Consider the following 19629-nt stretch of genomic DNA (forward strand, 5'->3'; position numbering starts at 1 on the left):
TGGTTGTAATTCTTGTTGTATGGGACTCGCACCACATGCAGATGCAGATAAGATGATACTGACCCATTCACATTTTTTTTATGAATTTCAAAACAATCTGGTAAACCAAAACGAGGAAAGAACAACTACATCCACAAATATGATACTTTTATCAATAGAAAGACTGGGTTATTCTGAAGAAATCATTGAAAAATCATATCAATCACAAAACCGTAAATTAAACGAAAATGAATTTTTAATATAAAGTGTAGCCTTGCAGTCATATATTTCTATTTCGTGGATTAATTCGAAACATTGTAATTATGCTATCTATATTCATTTGCCAAGTGTCAGTAATTAGCCATGAAATCATTCTAACATTAGCTAACACAGCGAAAGCTGTCAAAGTCCAATAAGATGAACTTGAACTTTGTGGTAATATGAAACAAGAAATCCTGTATTTAGACAGTGATACTAGTATATGAAAAACTACATAATAAAAAACATGGTATACCACTTCTAAGGATCTAGTAAAAGCCCTTTTTAACTTTTCATCCATTTTATTACAGTAAAAATGGTGAACTTTTGGTTCTCAGTTCCAAAAAAATGTATATGGCTTCTAGGTACATGTATACAGCTTTTTACTGTAAATGCTAAATCAAGATTGGCATGTAAATGATTCAATCTAAAACACTTGAAATGATCTGATTTGCATATCAGAATTTTTGTAATATATGATGAAATTAAGTGGATCCTAGAAACCCGAATTGAGAACATAGATAAAAACATAAATATGTACAAGATAAAAAGGGCTTATACCAACAGAAGAACAGTCTACCATTCATGATGTAAATAATTCTTAACTGTATATCATAAGTGTACATGTACGATGCAATACTAATCTATTAATACATTCACTCATGCATCCCACGACATTCAGCTAACTACATCTAATTTGAGTAAATACTAGTACACTAAATACCTACCCTCCTCTCCTCACAACGACAAACCGACTAACAAACAAACTAAGAAACTTGAACATCAACAATGGGGAATAGAAACAAAAACAAACTGAGCCAAGTAACAGAACTGATATTTACAGGAAAATATAGAGCTAAATAGTGACCTAACACAAACAAAATTAAGTGTAAATTAAATTATACCAATTGAATGAATTTATGGTGCCGCAAATCAAATGGATTCAAACATGATGCTACAATATAGTGGGTGCTACCCAGAATGCATTGTGGCAAACTTTCTATATAACCAGTGCCATTTTAAGATTCTACCAATTATTCCCAGAGATAACATGCATGGACACAGGGTTTGATTCATGAACCAACACCATCAAGGAAACAGAGTTTGAAGTTTTGAAGTTTAGACAGTTTTGCCCTTGCATATACACCTAAAAGGTGATCCAGATTTCATCCAGTTGCAGCCAGCAATATTGCACAGATACTATTTTTCTGGGTAAAAATGAATTTGAAAAGTAGAGTTCTTGAATTGCAGATTCATGGGATGAATTTTAATGGCAAAGTTAGATCGCTGGTAGTTAGAATGCTTGGTATATTTGAGTAGGTTGTCATGCATGTTAAACCAGGGGGAAATAAACCATTGAAGTGATGTCTACGTTGCTAGTAACTATGGCAACAGCAGGCGAGTAATGCATGACAGGCTATTGACTGGTTGCATGCACCACACTATGACAAATTACCTTATGAATGATCAGTGTACCCCCAAAGATCGCCAACAAGTGGGGAGGCTCTTTACCCATCGCAACACGAACCTAAAGTACATAAATTAACATACAAAGATAAAAAACAAGTAGTTGTAAACACAAATTAACAATTCTCAACACCTTACCTTATGTATTATTAATTTGCCCTGAAACATTGCTAGAAAATGACTACATTCCTTGCCCATCACTTGACGAATCTATAAATACAAAGCTTGTGATTTAGTATACACAGTTGCCTGGTTACAATTATGGTAGTCATGACAACAACAGATGATGCAAGCAATCATGAAAATGATGAAGATGTACATGAATGTTTTTCAGTTGTATACACACACAAGAGTAACATACATGGTTACAAGTTATTCTAAATGTAATGCATTATGTAATACAATGTAACAGTAGTGTTACAATACAGCACAATAGTGCATTATACATGCAGTTAATTGGAAAACAATTGTTAGTGTAATGTAACAGTATAACAGTGTCATGTATTACATTGTTATGTAACAGTACAACAATGTAGTGTATCACATTGTGATGTAGTGTGACATAGTATTACAGTATAGTGTATCACATTGTGATGTAGTGTAACAGTATCTCAATGTGGTGTATCACATTGTGATGTAGTGTAACATAGTATCACAATGTGGTGTATCATGTTGTTATGTAGTGTGACATAGTATACATTGTAGTGTATCACATTGTGATGTAGTGTAACATAGTATCACAATGTGGTGTATCACGTTGTTATGTAGTGTGACATAGTATACATTGTAGTGTATCACATTGTTATGTAGTGTAACATGGTATAACAGTGCAGTGTATCACATTGTGATGTAGTGTAACATAGTATCACAATGTGGTGTATCACGTTGTTATGTTGTGTGACATAGTATAACAATGTAATGTAACATGGTATAACAGTGCAGTGTATCACATTGTGATGTAATGTAACATAGTATAACAGTATAGTGTATCACATTGTGATGTAGTGTAACATAGTAAACAGTGTAGTGTATCACAATGTAGTGTATCACATTTTTATGTAGTGTAACGTAGTAAAACAATGTAGTGTATCACATTTTTATGTAGTGTAACATAGTAAAACAATGTAGTGTATCACATTGTTATGTACTGTAACATAGTATCACAATGTAGTGTATCACATTGTTATGTAGTGTGACATAGTATCACATTGTTATGTAGTGTGACATAGTATCACATTGTTATGTAGTGTGACATAGTATCACATTGTTATGTAGTGTGACATAGTATCACATTGTTATGTAGTGTGACATAGTATCACATTGTTATGTAGTGTGACATAGTATCACATTGTTATGTAGTGTAACAGTATCACAATGTAGTGTATCACATTGTTATTTAGTGTAACATAGTATCACAATGTAGTGTATTACATTGTGATGTAGTGTAACATATAAACAGTATAGTGTATCCCATTGTGATGTAGTGTAACGGGTATAACAGTAGTGTAGTGTAACATAGTATAACAATGGAGTGCATCACATTGAAATGCTGCATAACAATGTGTAAAGTGGTATGGCGTGGTATGGCATGGTGTGGTGTGGTGTGGTGTGGTGTGGTGTGGTGTGGTGTGGTGTGGTGTGGTATGATACATACATGTGATATTATGAGGTTATCACAAGAATAACACAAAGTATGCAATGAAGGCAGTACTGGTAATCATATCAGTCGATGCATAGCATAAGCCGTTGTGATCTCTTGTAATGCTTGATTGCATATTTACACCATTCTTGTGGTAACATTATTATACATCTCAGCATTATAATTTTGTTAAAAATGTTTTGTACAGATACTTTTTGAAACAAATGCATTTCACAGATACTTTTTGAAACAAATGCTTTTCGCAGATACTTTTTGAAACAAATGCTTTTCGCAGAATGGTTAATTTTATTGTTTTTAGTGTTAGATGTATAATAACTTGATATACAGTAATTATTACTATATTTTCCTTATAATTTTTTCCCCAACATTACTCTCAGTAAATTTTGAGTAAAAATAAAATATTCTACAGTATATACAAATTTGTGATTGAAGTTGAATGAAAAACTAATGCAATGGGAAATGAATGATAAACTGTTAATGAATGATTATTCACATGCCTGCAGAAAGACGAGACAAGCGCCCTCTATTGTCATTTGGATCACTATAGAGGGCGCTTATTACATAAATCAAGTCAGGCAAACAATTCTACACACAAGAAAATAAACACATGCAACACTGATTACAATTTGTCTGTACAATGATGAAAACTGTATAGAAGTATAAGGGAGAAATCTAAAATTGATAAAGGTTTGAAGCATATTAATAACTACAATAAAAAAACTTGGTTAGTTAGTCTTCTGTGTTAAATCACTTCTTGTGTTAAAGGAAATATTTCAGGTTCTCTGGTCAAAACGATAAATACCAATGTCCTTGACTGTCATAAAGGCACATCGTGTGTTTGACGCAGACGAGTCGTGTGTTTGGACGGCGAGTCGTGTGTTTGGACGGCGAGTCGTGTGTTTGGACGGCGAGTCGTGTGTTTGGACGGCGAGTCGTGTGTTTGGACGGCGAGTCGTGTGTTTGGACGGCGAGTCGTGTGTTTGGACGGCGAGTCGTGTGTTTGAACGACGAGTCGTGTGTTTGGACGACGAGTCGTGTGTTTGGACGACGAGTCGTGTGTTTGGACGACGAGTCGTGTGTTTGGACGACGAGTCGTGTGTTTGGACGACGAGTCGTGTGTTTGGACGACGAGTCGTGTGTTTGGACGACGAGTCGTGTGTTTGGACGACGAGTCGTGCGTTTGGACGAAAAGCCGTGTGTTTGGACGAAAAGCCGTGTGTTTGGAAAACTGGTCTCAAGTTTAGAAATCAGACCATATTTAGACAAGTTGAATGACAAGCTGATACAAGAACTTTTTAACAAGAAAACAGACCGAATAGTATGTTAGTGAAGCACATTAAACAGAAAGATGAAATTAAATTAAATTTTAGCAGTGAAATAACCAGAGTAACTAGCAAAAAGAAAATATCACCACTAATCTTGAAGAATAGTATATAGCATTTACACAATTAAGTTGTACAAGCACCAATAGACGGTCATATTGAAGGGCAAGGAAGTATCAGCAGCAAAGAAGAAACTGTAAAGCAAAGAATCAGTTTGTAAATAAACAGGTAAGAGCACTATTAATGCTTAAATTTACCAGTAATTCAAGGTAAAGTAGAATAGAATAGAATAAATCATTAACAGAGATAAAGATAAAGCAGTCTGATCCACGTCATTTGATTTTAATCCATGTCAGTATTCTGATTCATGTAGTTTGTCAAATATTATGAAGAGATTTAGCTGCACGAGAAAATAAATTGTTGGAAGATTGTTAGTTATTTGCATCCCACTAGTAACCACATTAATTGGTTTACAGAATCAAGTGAAGATCCAGCTACGGGAAAATCACAATTTATGGCAAATTTAACACATCCTTCAATACAAAGCAACAAAAACTTGTTTTTTGTTGTTGAAAAAAATTGCACTTTGTCTTCTTCAGAATTTAAAAGAGCAAAACACAAAAAAACAATCCATCCAAATTTCAGGAAATCCTGCCCTAAAGGTGTGACAATCAACAATGCAGTATCTATCTTTTAAAAAAAAAAAATAGGAATATTTTTAATGTTTCTGCCACAATTAACAATATACTAAGTAGAAAGAATATTTAACCCTTATATGGTCAAGTCAATGTGAAAATACATGGGTCTGGCAGGACAAGGCCCAACTTTTTCACCACTGGAATTTTTCACCAAATTTGTTATGCACTATTTTCTTATACTCTTCAATATTTCTGGAAGTGAATCTAATTGTGGAGCCAACAGACAAAATTTGAGTCAATTTTCAGTTTTTAAATTTTCAAAGAAATTTGGCTATTTTCGTCCTTATTTTCTGATGGAAAGTGCAGACTATAAATAGGACTATTTTGTGAATTTCAGATGAAAATATACAACTTGTGGTGAAAAAGTTAAAGCTCCAATTATTTTAGGTTTAATAAGATCAGTTGTGTTGAATATATGAAGAAATCCCTAGCTCTGAGAATGTGTTTTAATTTGAGCCTGGAGACTGACGTTACCTGTACAGCAGCACCGTTTACTTCATCATCCAGTTGAACCGCCATGAGAGCAGAAGTTCCTTTCTCATCAGCAGTGGAATCCAAACCCTGTTGATGTAATCAAAATCTTTCTTCAGATCAGACATGGTAATTTGAATCTAGTTTAATAGGGAGTCAAATTTTATCAGTGGGCATAAGAGGTACACCGCTATCCCTAGTATTGCTGATTACAAACAAGGCAAAAAAGCTTCCAGCATTACCTCTCACTTCTGTTCAGACAATTTCAGGAAAAATTTAGGTTTTCTTTTATAGTAATGTACAATAGACACGTTATAAACATAGTCTCACCTGCCAATAGTAGATGATATAGTTCTCTTTATTGTTGACAAGGTAGGTATACTTGATAACATAACAATCTCCACCAAAGAACTGGCCATACAGATTCTTCTCAAGTGGCACTTTGTCAAAGTTATCAATACGCCAAATCTGTGTGAAAAATAATAAAATATTTCATAATTGGAAATCACTATTTCAGGTAAGACCAAAATCAGCTTTCTTCAGTTTTTTTTCTTTCTTCAAAATTTTAATCACACTCAACAGGAAAACGTGTCCATTTAAAATAGACACATGTAAATATGCACAATATGGCACCATAATTTTGATTGCAGAAAGTGATGGCATTAAAACAGTTTATTTTATTGGAGACAAATTGTTAATTTTTATGAGACTGGATCATTAAAACAGCAATTTTTTTTTTTTTTTACAGAAACCAGCAGGTCCTGAACATACCTCTTTATTGCCTGTTCCATCATCCACCATTTTACTTTGTGCTGCTCTCTGTGGGTCAGCATGTAGTGTTGCTGCATCAAACTTGGTCTGTACGGTGTTAGCTGTTTAAAAAATAATCATATCAAATAAAAATAGTCTTTGCACAATAATTTACAATAAGGGATACCTCTGCAATATAAACAGCAGATAGTTTTTATGACTAGTTTCCTCGCTTGGTGATGGTGACCATGGTAACAGCATGAATATGGCTTTCCTCTATTTGTTAATAGAGGCGTTTTGAGTGTGTTCCATGGTTGCTATATGTTAGTGACAAAAGAAAGGGGAGTTTTTTGCAAGTTCAAGATACTTGCATATCTTACAAATGTATGCATGTAAAAAAATATATATTATACTGTGGGTCTAGGAATGTAAAACACGTTTTTTATATTTTATGAAATGTTCATAAAATGATGTCAACATTACAGAATTACTATGTTCGGAACATAACTGAAAGCTTGCATAGCAAAATATCCGACTCTCTGTTGAGTGGAAATGAATGTTTCTTTGACATCCAGCCTTTTGCGCACACAGTAAGCTAAGCAACCAATGATACCCGAAACCTGTCATAGCCTTAATTTAAATGAAATGTTGCAACCATAAAAACACGTTGCAGATTTTGCTTCAGTGTTCAAGAACTGCGTAGGCTGGGTCCATTACCATATTTGGGATACAGAAAGTAGCAGCATCACCATATATAGGGAATTAGTTTACATGTCACCATATATGGAGAGCAGGTTTACATATATGGAAAGCAGGTGGTATAATTATCACTATATATGGAGTTGGAAAAGTTTTGCATACATTTCTAGAGGTATCCATCACTGAGGAGGGGAAAGTAACACAATTATGATGTAAAGCAGTGGTCATGCATGGAAGAGTTAGTGAAAGGTCCATGCATCTGATGTGCGTCAAACGAGTGCCACGCTATAATAACAAATATTAGAAATAATCAAGCTCATTTCAATAACGAACGTTAGTTTTCATCATTCCCGTTTATTAGTTAATTGTTTTAGTCAGATAAAACCAGTTAAAACTTGTTTTCAAGTCCAGTGCAATCCAGACAGAACTGGTTTAAACCAGACTAAGTCACTTACAATCAGCTATTGCATAGAAGTAGCAGATAATAGCAATGAAGACATCAGAAGTTGAAAATCATCAAAATCATGGAAGAAAAAGGAGAAACATAGTGTTTTTAAATAACAAAGAAAATAACTGACAGATAGAACATATAAAAGAGTATTGTTATAAATAGTTTTGAAATTATAATTTCAGCAACAACGAAGTATAGAAAATAAATTAATCTAGCAGAATGCAAGCTGAAAGCATAAAGACCATTATTAAAGCCCTGAATCACATTTTATCCACCTATATTTTGGTCCATTTAAACAATTTTATATATTTTTTTTCTAGAATTACTTTGTTGATGTTTCCGTAATACTATTATAAATTACTTTATTTTCAATTAGAATTTATTTTCTTCAATGAAAGAAAGAATTGGTGTAAATAAAATACAGCGAAAACAGCCAAAATGACTGTAGCGAAAATTAATTATAAAATAAAGTATTTTACAGTATATGTTTTTATCAATCTATTCCTGAAATACAGGTACAACAATTTCTGAAATAGAAATACAACATTCATACCCATAACAGAACAAAAAATAACACTAGCATATTGAAGTACTGACTGAAACATGGTGTATTGGTAATTAGGTAACACAAGCAGATGCAGAATATGCTACATACACCCCCATCAACATTTAATGGTTTGACCCAGTCTGAACCATTTAGAAAATGAGGGGTGGATAAGGTCAAACATGGGGGACAACTTACCAATTTTTCCTCTGGTGTGAGTTTTTCCCAAACCAGTAGTTGCTCCCTTGTCTCTCCAGTTTTTGAATAAACCTTTGAAAGAGGCTGGCTCTGCATTTTCAATCACAGCTGTGCATTTGGTATGTTTGGGGTACTTTTTAGCAGTGATAAAGTTCTAAGTGAAAAAAAAATGTCAAGTTTCATATCATCTAGAACAAGTATTCAAGGAATATCAGCAGTTGTTATATTACCAAAAACACCACACGCAAGATTTAATGAAAGTAAAAATTAACACCAAAACTATTATAGAAACAGACTTATCCTTTGATTTGAAGGAGAAAATTTTGTTCACACAGAAAAGTTGCATGATCTTTTACTGTACTAGTATTATGTTACAGGTAATATCACCAATCATGTCAGAGGTTGTCTGAGAAGGGCAGAGGATGGGTAGGGAAGATAATATAGCAGTATTTTTAATCCACGCATAAAAGACAAAACACCTCTCCGGCCAGATGTAATTTTAAAGCTGACCATTGATGCAAGAGCATGTGCGTGTGTGATTGGGGCAGAAAGTAAATGTGTAGGCTGCCAATCCACATAATGCATACACTCCCTAGCTGGCTCAAACTAGTTCTATCTGGATCACACTAACTAGATTTAACTGGTTTGTTCTGCAAATAAGGGGAGACCACAAGTTTCGGATAACTTTCCTGCTCCAACATCAATGGTCAAAAGCACACACTCCAGTAGTTTAACCTTTGAGCACCACCATTTTATCCCCACTCACATTTTAGTGTAACATTTTGCTCATGTATTTTTCTATTTATTTTTTTTATAATTTTGGACAAAATGAACATAATTTCCTAATTGGCTACAAGCCTTGATCAATCTTTTCAAAAAACTGAGGCAAAAATAATGTGGGTTTAAAATTTGGGAATGGTGATAAAAGTTTACTTTTGTGCTCAAAGGGTTATTACACACAAACCCTTAACATGTTATAGTTTATGTTAGTAGAGTGAAACGTGCATGAATAAGCAGGCTTCATGCTCACGCAAAACCAAGTAAGAATTCAGCAAAAAAAATTTGTTCAAAATATCAACCAAATTTTTGGAAATTTTAGCAAATTTTTCTATTATTTTCTTGAAAGTCGATGGTTCTGAAAAGTTAAGTTTTCCCTGTTACAAAATGTCATGACTGTGTTTTGACTCCTAAAATTCATGTCGAGGTCAAAATTATACAGTTGTATCTTCCAAATTTACTTCCATCGTCAATTCACATTTCAAACTGCAACAAGTACAAGTGGTTGTAAATATTTCAAACAAATTTCTGCATGAGAATACAAACCGTTTTCAGCACTGAACATGGATACATTACCAAGACAAACGCTACACAAGTTGTCAGTACTGATGTTCTCGGCGTATACATGGTGTAGACTAGGTATGGTGGCCAAGCTGCACTTACAGTATAATATGCAGCTGGTGGATTCATGAAGGTGTATTTTCGAGTCCATGCATTTGGTTATTTTGACTGTGGCATATTTAGAAAGTCACATTGTTATCTACTGTAATATCACCTGACTTTTTACTCCTTTTTTTTTGGTGACTGACTAGTTCGAGAAGGGGAGTGGATTTTGTACCAATATGGGTATATTTTCATGCTGATTAGTGTGAATTTGAAAATGAGTTAGTACAATAATTTGCATTGTGTCAAAATAATGTATACATCAGCCAATCCATCGTGCATAGCTTGCACTATTCTTGTGTTAAGCTATTATTATACATCTTTTTCCTGTTTGTACATTTTAGTTTTATTTTACTCAATAACCGATAACACGCCAGTGAAAACATTTTTACCGATATATTCATGTCTATGGGTCCATTTGAATTTGATGCACAGTTTTGTGCATGCACAATCGTATGTATTTTGAAATTCAGTGATTAGATTCGCTTCCAGTCGCAAGTTCTATAGTTTCTGCATTTGATTCAAACAAAGAAAAGTGTTCAAATGTGAAGTAAATAAGCTGACAGGCTTTGGCTTTTGGTGACATTACATGTAGTTTATCGCAAATAAAATTTTCAATATTAGAAAAAGAGCTGCAATTATATTTTGAATGACAGAAATACTTTTTTTTTCTGGTGTGTTAAATTGTATTGTATCAGTCAAAGATGTATAATAATTCTATGTATCTATCAAATCTATTTGAGGCAGTTGTCAAACAAATTTTACTCTGGCTGAAACATGTACAGCATATAAGATAGTAGTCGTTTCAATAATTCATATTCATACTTAAACTATATAAACCATATACTTAATATCACCCATGTATAAAACACAAATCCACACTGTGAATGAAGAAACAATAATTTCCACTTGGAATGAAAACAAAACCACAAATAAGAAAAATAAAATGTACAACGTGATTAGTAAAGACATGTGAAGAGGAAAAAAAAACATTTAAATTAAATTTAACATTTATAAGCAGAAGCAACATAAATGAATTAAATAGCAAAACAAAGCAATATATATTTAAATAAATTAAGTAAAACTAAACAATATTATATTAATAATATAAGGAAGATAATTAAAATAATTAAGAAGCAAAACAAAATATTTTGCATGTATTTAAATAAATATTAGTAGATGAGAAGGAGCATGATTAAATAAAACCATAGAGGCAAGAATAGGCTAGGATAAGAAAATATATTAAACAAAAGAGGAGATGGGATTGAAAAAGAGAATACAATTCCAAAGTGTGATTACTGTCTCTTCATATCAATCTCTTCTAGCCATAGTTTCTGGAGGCACTGTTTACGATTACGATGATGTTGTTATGGGAGGAGGAGGAAATTGAGTGGGAGGGTGAGGGGAAGGGGCTGTGAATGTTTGAATGAGTGATAATCCTGCTTGGTTATTATAAGGCATTTTTGTTGAAACCTGTAATCATGCTGTTATTTGCATCTGCTAATATCTACTAGTTAATAATATGGTCAGGTCAGTACACACGCAGACACACTAAACATGCAATATTGAATATTTTTAACTCCAGTGAGCTTAAATTTTGCTAAATCTATAACACACACACTGTAAAAGATTCAGTATTGATTATTTCTTCCCTGTGCATGTCTAAGTCTTATTTTTATACAGAAATGCCCAAATAATAAACAACTGCAAGTTTATCTTGAAAACTTTCAGGTAAAGGCAACAGTATGGTAAGCTCATTAATTATTCATGTTGTTTTAATTTCACTATTTTCACTAATTGGAATTAAATCCTGGTTATATACCCTACACATTAGAACGTCTTTCACAAGAAAATCTGGGAAAATTCAATCCCAGTAAATTAATGCTTTCACAGGACTTAATAGTACATACATCCATTTCCAAAATGAAAGTGATACTCGTAGTTTATGGTTTGAAAATGGAATATAGAAGTCTGGAGCTGTGCTGTTTCAGAATGAAAGCACAGTGGGCTCAGGTAGTGCTCGTCAAGAAATACATGGTATAATACACTGATGCAGTACGTGGGCACACTAGACCAATAATTTACACAGACTAATTACCAGCACAAGCAACAAATTAAAGCATGCCGGTGAAGTGGTTTGTAATTGTACATGCAATACTCAGTGATCCACATTTTGAAATATTACAAGCACTTCAATCAGTTATAAACTATTAAATAAAACACTAAATTCAACCAACTATTGGCTCTGTCATGCAATACGATACACTATACTGTAGTCAATACACCATGCAATCAAACCAATCAATACACCATGCAATCAAACCAATCGATACACCATACAATCAAACCAATCAATACACCATGCAATCAAACCAATCAATACACCATGCAATCAAACCAATCAATACAACAGACTCTTCACCACCTCGATAAATACCAAACAAATTTAGTTATGCTATTGACAATTTAACTATTCTCCTGAGAATTCTAAAATAGTTTTGTTTTATTTATACAGCAATATTTATGAGGCTTTTCCCCTATTGTCACGTACAGAGTGAAGAGCCTGTATTGTATTATTATATTACTATTGTAAACATACAACACTGATGATTGGCTCCCATGCTCCAATATCCGACATGCTATCAGAAAAGAACCAATCAGCAGTGAGCTTATAAGTGCACTAAATATTACAGACAAATCACATGCAAAATGTGCGCTATTTTGAGATCTTTTAAAAATGTGTCTGATTCATTTAGACATAATTTTAAATGTTGCCATTTTTTTTCACAGCATGAACAAGATAAATAAATTTCTACAAAATGAATGTAAATTTTTTTAAATTGCTTAGATGTTTTATGGAAATTGAGAACTTGACCAATATTCTATTTCATTTTCTTTGAGAAACAATTTTAGAAGACAAAATTATAACAATTGTTATAACACAATTTTGTAATTTGATCATGAAGACAGTTCAAAAATAAAAGATCTCAAACTGAAATTTACGATGCAGTGCTCTGTGCAAAGTTAGTACATCTATATAACTACAACTATAAATACAGCAAACTTCGCAGGACAGCATGGAGATACATGGGGGATAAATAACTTGGCATGAACTGGGTGTCATGGCAACAAGGAATGCGTGGGATGAGCAAGGAATGATGAAAAAATGTAGTCAGATGTACAAAGTTGTCATGGTGAGTGTGGATGTAATCGATGAGTAATAAAACTGTAAATGATGGTGAGGAAAAAAAATTGGAAATTTGAGTAGTTGTGTGTCTGTAACAAAACCTGGAGGAATATACGTAGTTTCATGCATTTTTGATGAGCACATCAACATATCATCAAATGCAATAATAAGCATCGCAGGGAAAACTAATATTTTTAGTAAATTCAAAAATTATTTAAGTAGCAAGTATATTTTACTAAAAACATGCAACATTATCATATTAGATTTCTAAAAGTAGTATGAATAAATAATTATTAATCTGCCAGACCCAATTACAAGAATTGTTACATGTTGGATAACAAGCAATTTAATTTTACTTTCTAGTGCAAAAGAAGAAGTGCATTTTTCCCCTGATCAACACAATTACAGTTGACAAGGAATAGATAAAGGATCCAAAATAAATCCAGAATAAATTGTGCATTAAATTTATATTGTGTCAATATGCAACTTAAATCCACTAAAATGAGATTATATTTAAATTACTTCAACTAAGCTATAACCAATAAAGTGTAAATGCCAGTAAGTTATTCCGCTTTTCACCACCATTAGCCATTTGCGCCTAAGCTCAATTTTCAATAAAAAGTTCAAAATATAAGATTGTGAACTTGCATTTTTGGCCGAAATGAATTTTGAAAGTGAAAGAAAAATTAAGGTACAGCAAAATTTCAATGAGTGATGATGGTGAAATAGTAAATGAATAGGAAGGTAGATAAGAAGGTGATGTGATACAGTGCCCCAAAAACTGAATAGTTATAGAGTAATTATTATGATATTAGGCAGACACGCCCAGTAACAGACTAAACAGAGAGGGGATAGCCACAAAGTATTGGCCTAGCTAGATAAGAGATATAGCTTCCAGACGCCAACTATACGCATCAATTAAAATTACTAAGTTACCATGGCGTTCTCAAAAGCCCTATCTTTTTCAGCTTTAGTGGCTTGTTTTCCTTTCCACACCCAGACTCCAGCTGCACCCTGATCAATGATGAAGCAATCCTGAAAAACAACAAGTATACGTCATTATTCAAATGTTAACAACCCTGGGTACCATAATATTATTTTAAACTAAGAGGACAATCATTAGAGGGAGAAATGGTAGATTCAAAATATACAAAAAGAAAATTTCACACTACCACAACTTTCTGTTTAAAAAATGCATGTGTGAATGAGAAAAGCAAAAAAATGTTTGTAGCATCATAACTATCTTAAAAAATACTAAAAACCAAGTGAATGACAAAATAAATGGCAAAGTTTGTTTCGACCATCTCTCACACCCTGAGTTTCTATCCCCAATGCTATCTACTTTTAAATATTTTCAGCTTTCACTGTACCTACCTTACTGGAGAACATCTCCAATGCTTCAAGTTGTCATTTTATTTCTCAATTTTTGGTTACATGTTACACATTTCCATTTTTGTACATGAAAATCTGGATATTAATTATGTTTACAGTAAATTGTATAAATCACATTGCAAAGTCAAAACCCCTACAGGACAAAAATGTCCATCTGCAAAATGAAAGGTAAAACAACCTGACCATCCAAGTACTAGGCTAGCATACTTTTGTGTATACAGAAGTATTTTTAACCTAAATAATGGATGACATGCCTTGGTTGTACATGAAAAAAAAAATCACATTATCATTTCAGTTTTTTGTCATGCTCTAAAATCCAGTTAGACACCACTTTCTCCTTAACTATCCATCAATGGTTTCAGTTAAAACACCTTTTTTTAATAAATGGCGATAAAATAAATAGCGATGAAATGCTGCTATACAATTAAAATGGAGGGTCAAAATAATGCCAGTATGATAATTTTGTTTGAATATTGCATCAATATAATAAGATTATGATCATATTTTGTAGCATATTAAGGTTTTTGTTTTTTAACCGATTAATAATTTTGATTCTATATCGTCCCATATTTACATTTTGAAAACCTTATAGCAGTATGTATTTTAATTACCATGTTGTGCTGCACTTTATTCTCATACCGTCCCTCCCTCCCTCTAAAAAGAAATCATGTGATGTTGTACTTACATTACTTTCTAGATTTGACTGTGATAAGGGTCTAGTTGCAATCTCCGTCAGCACTAGCGATCCACTCTGATCAGATACTCTAAAAATAATAAAGCAAATAGTTTATGTCAAATGCATCAATTTAAAATGAATCAATAAAAGCAAACCAGTTTTAAGTATCCTAGTTGCTACTTTATTAAGCATTGCATTTGCGAACTATACAAAGTGTCATACGATTAAGAGTTTTGATAATATTTAGCGTTTTCAATGAGTGAGCAAGCTAGTAAGAAAAAAAGCACAACTATTGTTGTTTTCCACTTAAAATGAATTTTCATACAATGAATAAAATATAAACAGACAGAATATAACAATATAGTACAAAATAAAATATAAAATATTGATATTTGCAGTGAATTGATATTTGCAGTGTTGGCTACATTTTGGGATGTGATATTTCTCGTGTTGTAGAAAGGAATGGTAGAGTTTGTAGTAAGTAAATCTAAAAAACAGTGGGGAACCAAATGCTGCTTGTACTTGGTAACTAGATTATTGAAATGGTGTACGTCTTTCATCTACTGTTTGTTATCAAAGGACAGATCTGGTGACGAAACATGGTCATGCTTTTTCAGTCTGCATTGAATTAAGCTACAAGCAATCAACTGAAAAGCGATAAAAGCAACAGTGTTGGACAACTGACAATGAGTGATGCAGTGTATTCTGCAGCTGTACTTTCACGAGCGAAGCGTGTGAAAGTACAGCAGAATACGCCGCATCTCGAGTGAAAATAACTTCCATATGCAACGAAAGCCACGGGAAGGGTGTGGGGTTCTGTTATTATTACATATGTTCCATATTTGATTATTTCATATTAAAGAAAGAACGTGCAACAAATCGAATGAAATTTAACTTGGGGAGCCCAATTGCCCATTAATATATTCCAAGACAGTGTTACGCCCTAGCAGCGCGTGCCAGTGTAGAACGCGTGTCACTGTCTGTGTGGAAATAAAATAATCATGTGTCTAATCTGAATCACTGTCCGAATAAATTACTCGTGGACGTTTAGTTGGGGCCACGACAGAGCCAGAGCTTGAACTGGACGATTATGATACACAGTTTATGTTGAAGTTAAAAGTTCCTCCACAGAATTGTGCATTGGCAAACAAGCCGTGCAACTGCGGTACTCCGACGGGATGACTTTCGTCGACAGCGATCGACGCAGAGTTGCAAGCTACAACTTCATTTGTGATATTGCTTGCTGGTCGTGGATTGAATGAGTCTTGGTTACCGGTTAAAATGTTGCTCATTTGGCGCTAATAATCTTTATTTGGAACTCAGTAAAGCTGCAACGTCGCCAGCAGAAACCTCCTGGTATCTCGATGTTCAACATTTGCGGCTCTATAGTAATCGCTGATTTTACTGTGGATGGGTCCTTCCAGAGCCCTTCAAGGTTTATATATCTTAATTTCCAGGTGATCAACATACATTAAGTTCTCCCAATCGTAGTATTTTATGTGATGTACACTCAGGTGCCAAAAATGTTGCTGAACGATTTGAACCGGATAAAAATAGCAGACGAAAATGTGTTTACAAAATAAAAATAGTTCGGTAGCCAATGGAAATACCATGTTCATTTGCATATAGACCGTGAAAATACCAAAAACATTATTGCATGGGTGATATGCAAATTAGTTTGACTCAAAATAAGTGACTGCCTGAAAGTACCATTACTGTTGTTCAAATTTCATTTCACTCGGCAAGTATATTCATGTACCCCAAGGGGAAAATATTGTACTTCTAAATATTGTTTATTTTGAAAAACGGTACTCCTGAAGGGACTACTTTGTTTGCTCTCAGACCTCATTTGCATATGGGTTGTGGAAATACCGATCTTGATTTCAGGGACGAGTCAAAATAAACTGCAGTACATACGTAATAATATAAGTTGTGCTAAGACTGTACACCATCCATGCCATGCGCGAAGCTCCTTCTTTCTTGTGCAATAATTCAATTACACATTTGACGAGGCACCATCAACAACACTTACTTGTACATTTTGGTTTGAGCTTGCACATTACGTTCAAAAGCACTGTCATCGTCACCAGCACCAGCATCAGCAATTGGTGTTCTCTCTCCCATAACCTCCAGAAAGTCATGCTCATAGCGACGATCATTTTCTTCAATTACAACAATCTGTGCCCGTCCACCACGCTCACTGTCACGGATACGCTGACATGTCTGTGTGCCCTGTAAAAGTAAAATTGGCATAGTTTAGCATAGGGGAGTGGTCATAGTACAGCATGTATATCATACCAAACTATATACATCAAGTAACATTTATTTTTTGACCAGAAACGCCTTTTGAGAGAGTTACCTTCAATTTCTCTGAATAATTTGCTTGACTTCCGTTCCACTGGATAATTCTAGTACCAAGATCCAGGATGAAGACATCTCCTTTATTGAGCGATTTCCAACCAATGGGAACTTCACTAATCCTTGGTGTTCGTTTACCTTTCACTTTCAACATTCTATTTTCATGGAAATCGCGGTCAACATGTTTGAATCCAGTAGCCATACCACCTGGTTTGTACCTAATAAACAAATCCATGATTGTATCAATGTCAGCCAGGAGCCCACAAATCCATGATTGTATCAATGGCAACCAGGTGCCCACAGATCCATGATTGTATCAATGTCAACCAGGTGCCCACAGATCCATGATTGTATCAATGTCAACCAGGTGCCCACAGATCCATGATTGTATCAATGTCAACCAGGTGCCCACAGATCCATGATTGTATCAATGTCAACCAGGTGCCCACAGATCCATGATTGTATCAATGGCAACCAGGTGGCCACAGACATTGATACAAAAATGTCTGTTCAATAGAAATGTTCTTTGTGGACCGATGGATCAACACTATTTATATGTGTTTAATACTTAGGAGTTTATAATAATATACATTTTGTTTTAGTTTGCTTCTATTTGAGATGTGGGTGAATACAATTATAGTTATGACATATTTTTTTTTATAATACTATATAAATACTATTTTTACTATTCAATCATCTATCTAAATTGATTTTAACATTCTGAAAGTTGAAGTTTGTTACTTGACTATTATGTGTTGCCTAGGTTACTTACATGATACCATCTTTGAAATACGATAGAAATTGTTGAGATTCATGAGCTTGGACTTCTCTGCACTGCACAGGTCCTCCTCCCAAGGCATCATCTAATTCAACTGTTTTGATGGCACAAACACCAGCTTCATCCTATCATAAAGCAGTGTAGTATATCAGTATAGCTCAGGGTTGGGCTAAGTTACATTACGTTACATTGTGTTGCATTGCATTGCATTGTGTCGTGTTATGTCATGATCAAATGACTGCTCTGACTCGAAAGTGCTAAACATGCGAGGATCAAGTACAATCAGCAACACTATCATGGTAAACAAAAGTCGTTAACTTAGCAAGTTATCAAAACAAAGGTGATGACTTCTCAGCTCAAAAATACATTCCAATTATGTAATTGGCCGTGCTGTAATAGTGTATCGTAGTATAGTATATCAGTAGCATAGCGTAGCGTAGCGTAGCGTAGCGTAGCGCAGCACTGCACATTATAGCGAGTATTTATATTAGCTTCTTGCAGTGTTTTGTTTTGTAAATGAAATGCAATTATACATGTACCTGTGATGTATCTTTTCCGAGCCAGAAGTGAATACTCCAACTTAATTGACCACCTTTCTCCTTCTTGGTCTGAAATTAAAGTAAAAATACACAGGGTCTGAAATGCTAGCGAATCAATGGAAATACAAGAACAAAACATAATGCAAAATATGCCTTTAGAATGATTCAGATAACACAGGTTTGGGACAGAAATTCCCTTTAATTAATTGCAATAATTCTGAAAAATACATGAATTGTATTTTTTTTCAATTTTCAAATCAGGGTTTAACATAGAAATCACAAATCACAATCCCACAATTTTTCTACTGTACGTGTCCATCTTCAGTTGACTTGCATACATTATAGCACAAATTGACTGCAGTACTCACAGAAATTTACTTCTATTTGCAGAACCTTAATGTATGCTGTCTCGCAGCCCTTTACATTCAGTGTTATGGGATGCATAAAGATTTTCTTTTCAAATAAAAACACTTTAAATGCATCAAGGACAATGGGTTTTGTTAGACTGTCAAAATGATACTAAACCAAATTATAGGGACAAAAAAAACTAAAGGGTGCCATCAGTGTCCATTCTGAAGATCCTTTTGTTTTATTGAATATCAATTCAGTTAAAAAAAATGTTTTCTTATTGGTATGTAATTTACAACAAAACAATGTACAATCAATGTGTTAAGGTTAACACTTATCAGGGCAAGTAAATGTAAAAGTACACAGGGCTGGCAGGATAAAGGGTTAATGACGTAAAGTAAAGTAATTGCGGAG

The 19629-nt window shown here is 34.0% G+C and overlaps 1 protein-coding gene across 4 annotated transcripts in view; it reads right to left on the reverse strand.

Moving 5' to 3' along the window:
* LOC100369378 (advillin-like) overlaps window positions 1-19629 on the reverse strand; it is a 60970-nt gene that overhangs the window by 8716 nt on the left and 32625 nt on the right. For 3 of the 4 annotated variants that reach the window (XM_085495702.1, XM_085495703.1, XM_085495704.1), the window contains 11 exons: window positions 18868-18936; window positions 18323-18453; window positions 17552-17768; window positions 17225-17424; window positions 15202-15280; window positions 14061-14159; window positions 8498-8651; window positions 6627-6727; window positions 6186-6323; window positions 5859-5945; window positions 1843-1914 (listed from right to left, as the gene is read on the reverse strand). In XM_085495702.1, the coding sequence (XP_085351828.1) occupies window positions 1843-1914; window positions 5859-5945; window positions 6186-6323; window positions 6627-6727; window positions 8498-8651; window positions 14061-14159; window positions 15202-15280; window positions 17225-17424; window positions 17552-17768; window positions 18323-18453; window positions 18868-18936 (1347 nt within the window). Of the gene's footprint in view, window positions 1-1693; window positions 1766-1842; window positions 1915-5858; window positions 5946-6185; window positions 6324-6626; window positions 6728-8497; window positions 8652-14060; window positions 14160-15201; window positions 15281-17224; window positions 17425-17551; window positions 17769-18322; window positions 18454-18867; window positions 18937-19629 lie in introns of all 4 variants that reach the window. The other variant, XM_078011066.2, reaches the window with a different exon arrangement.

The sequence above is a fragment of the Saccoglossus kowalevskii genome, chromosome 22 (assembly GCF_978046115.1).
Source record: "Saccoglossus kowalevskii chromosome 22, keSacKowa6.1, whole genome shotgun sequence".
Taxonomy (NCBI): Eukaryota; Metazoa; Hemichordata; class Enteropneusta; family Harrimaniidae; genus Saccoglossus; species Saccoglossus kowalevskii.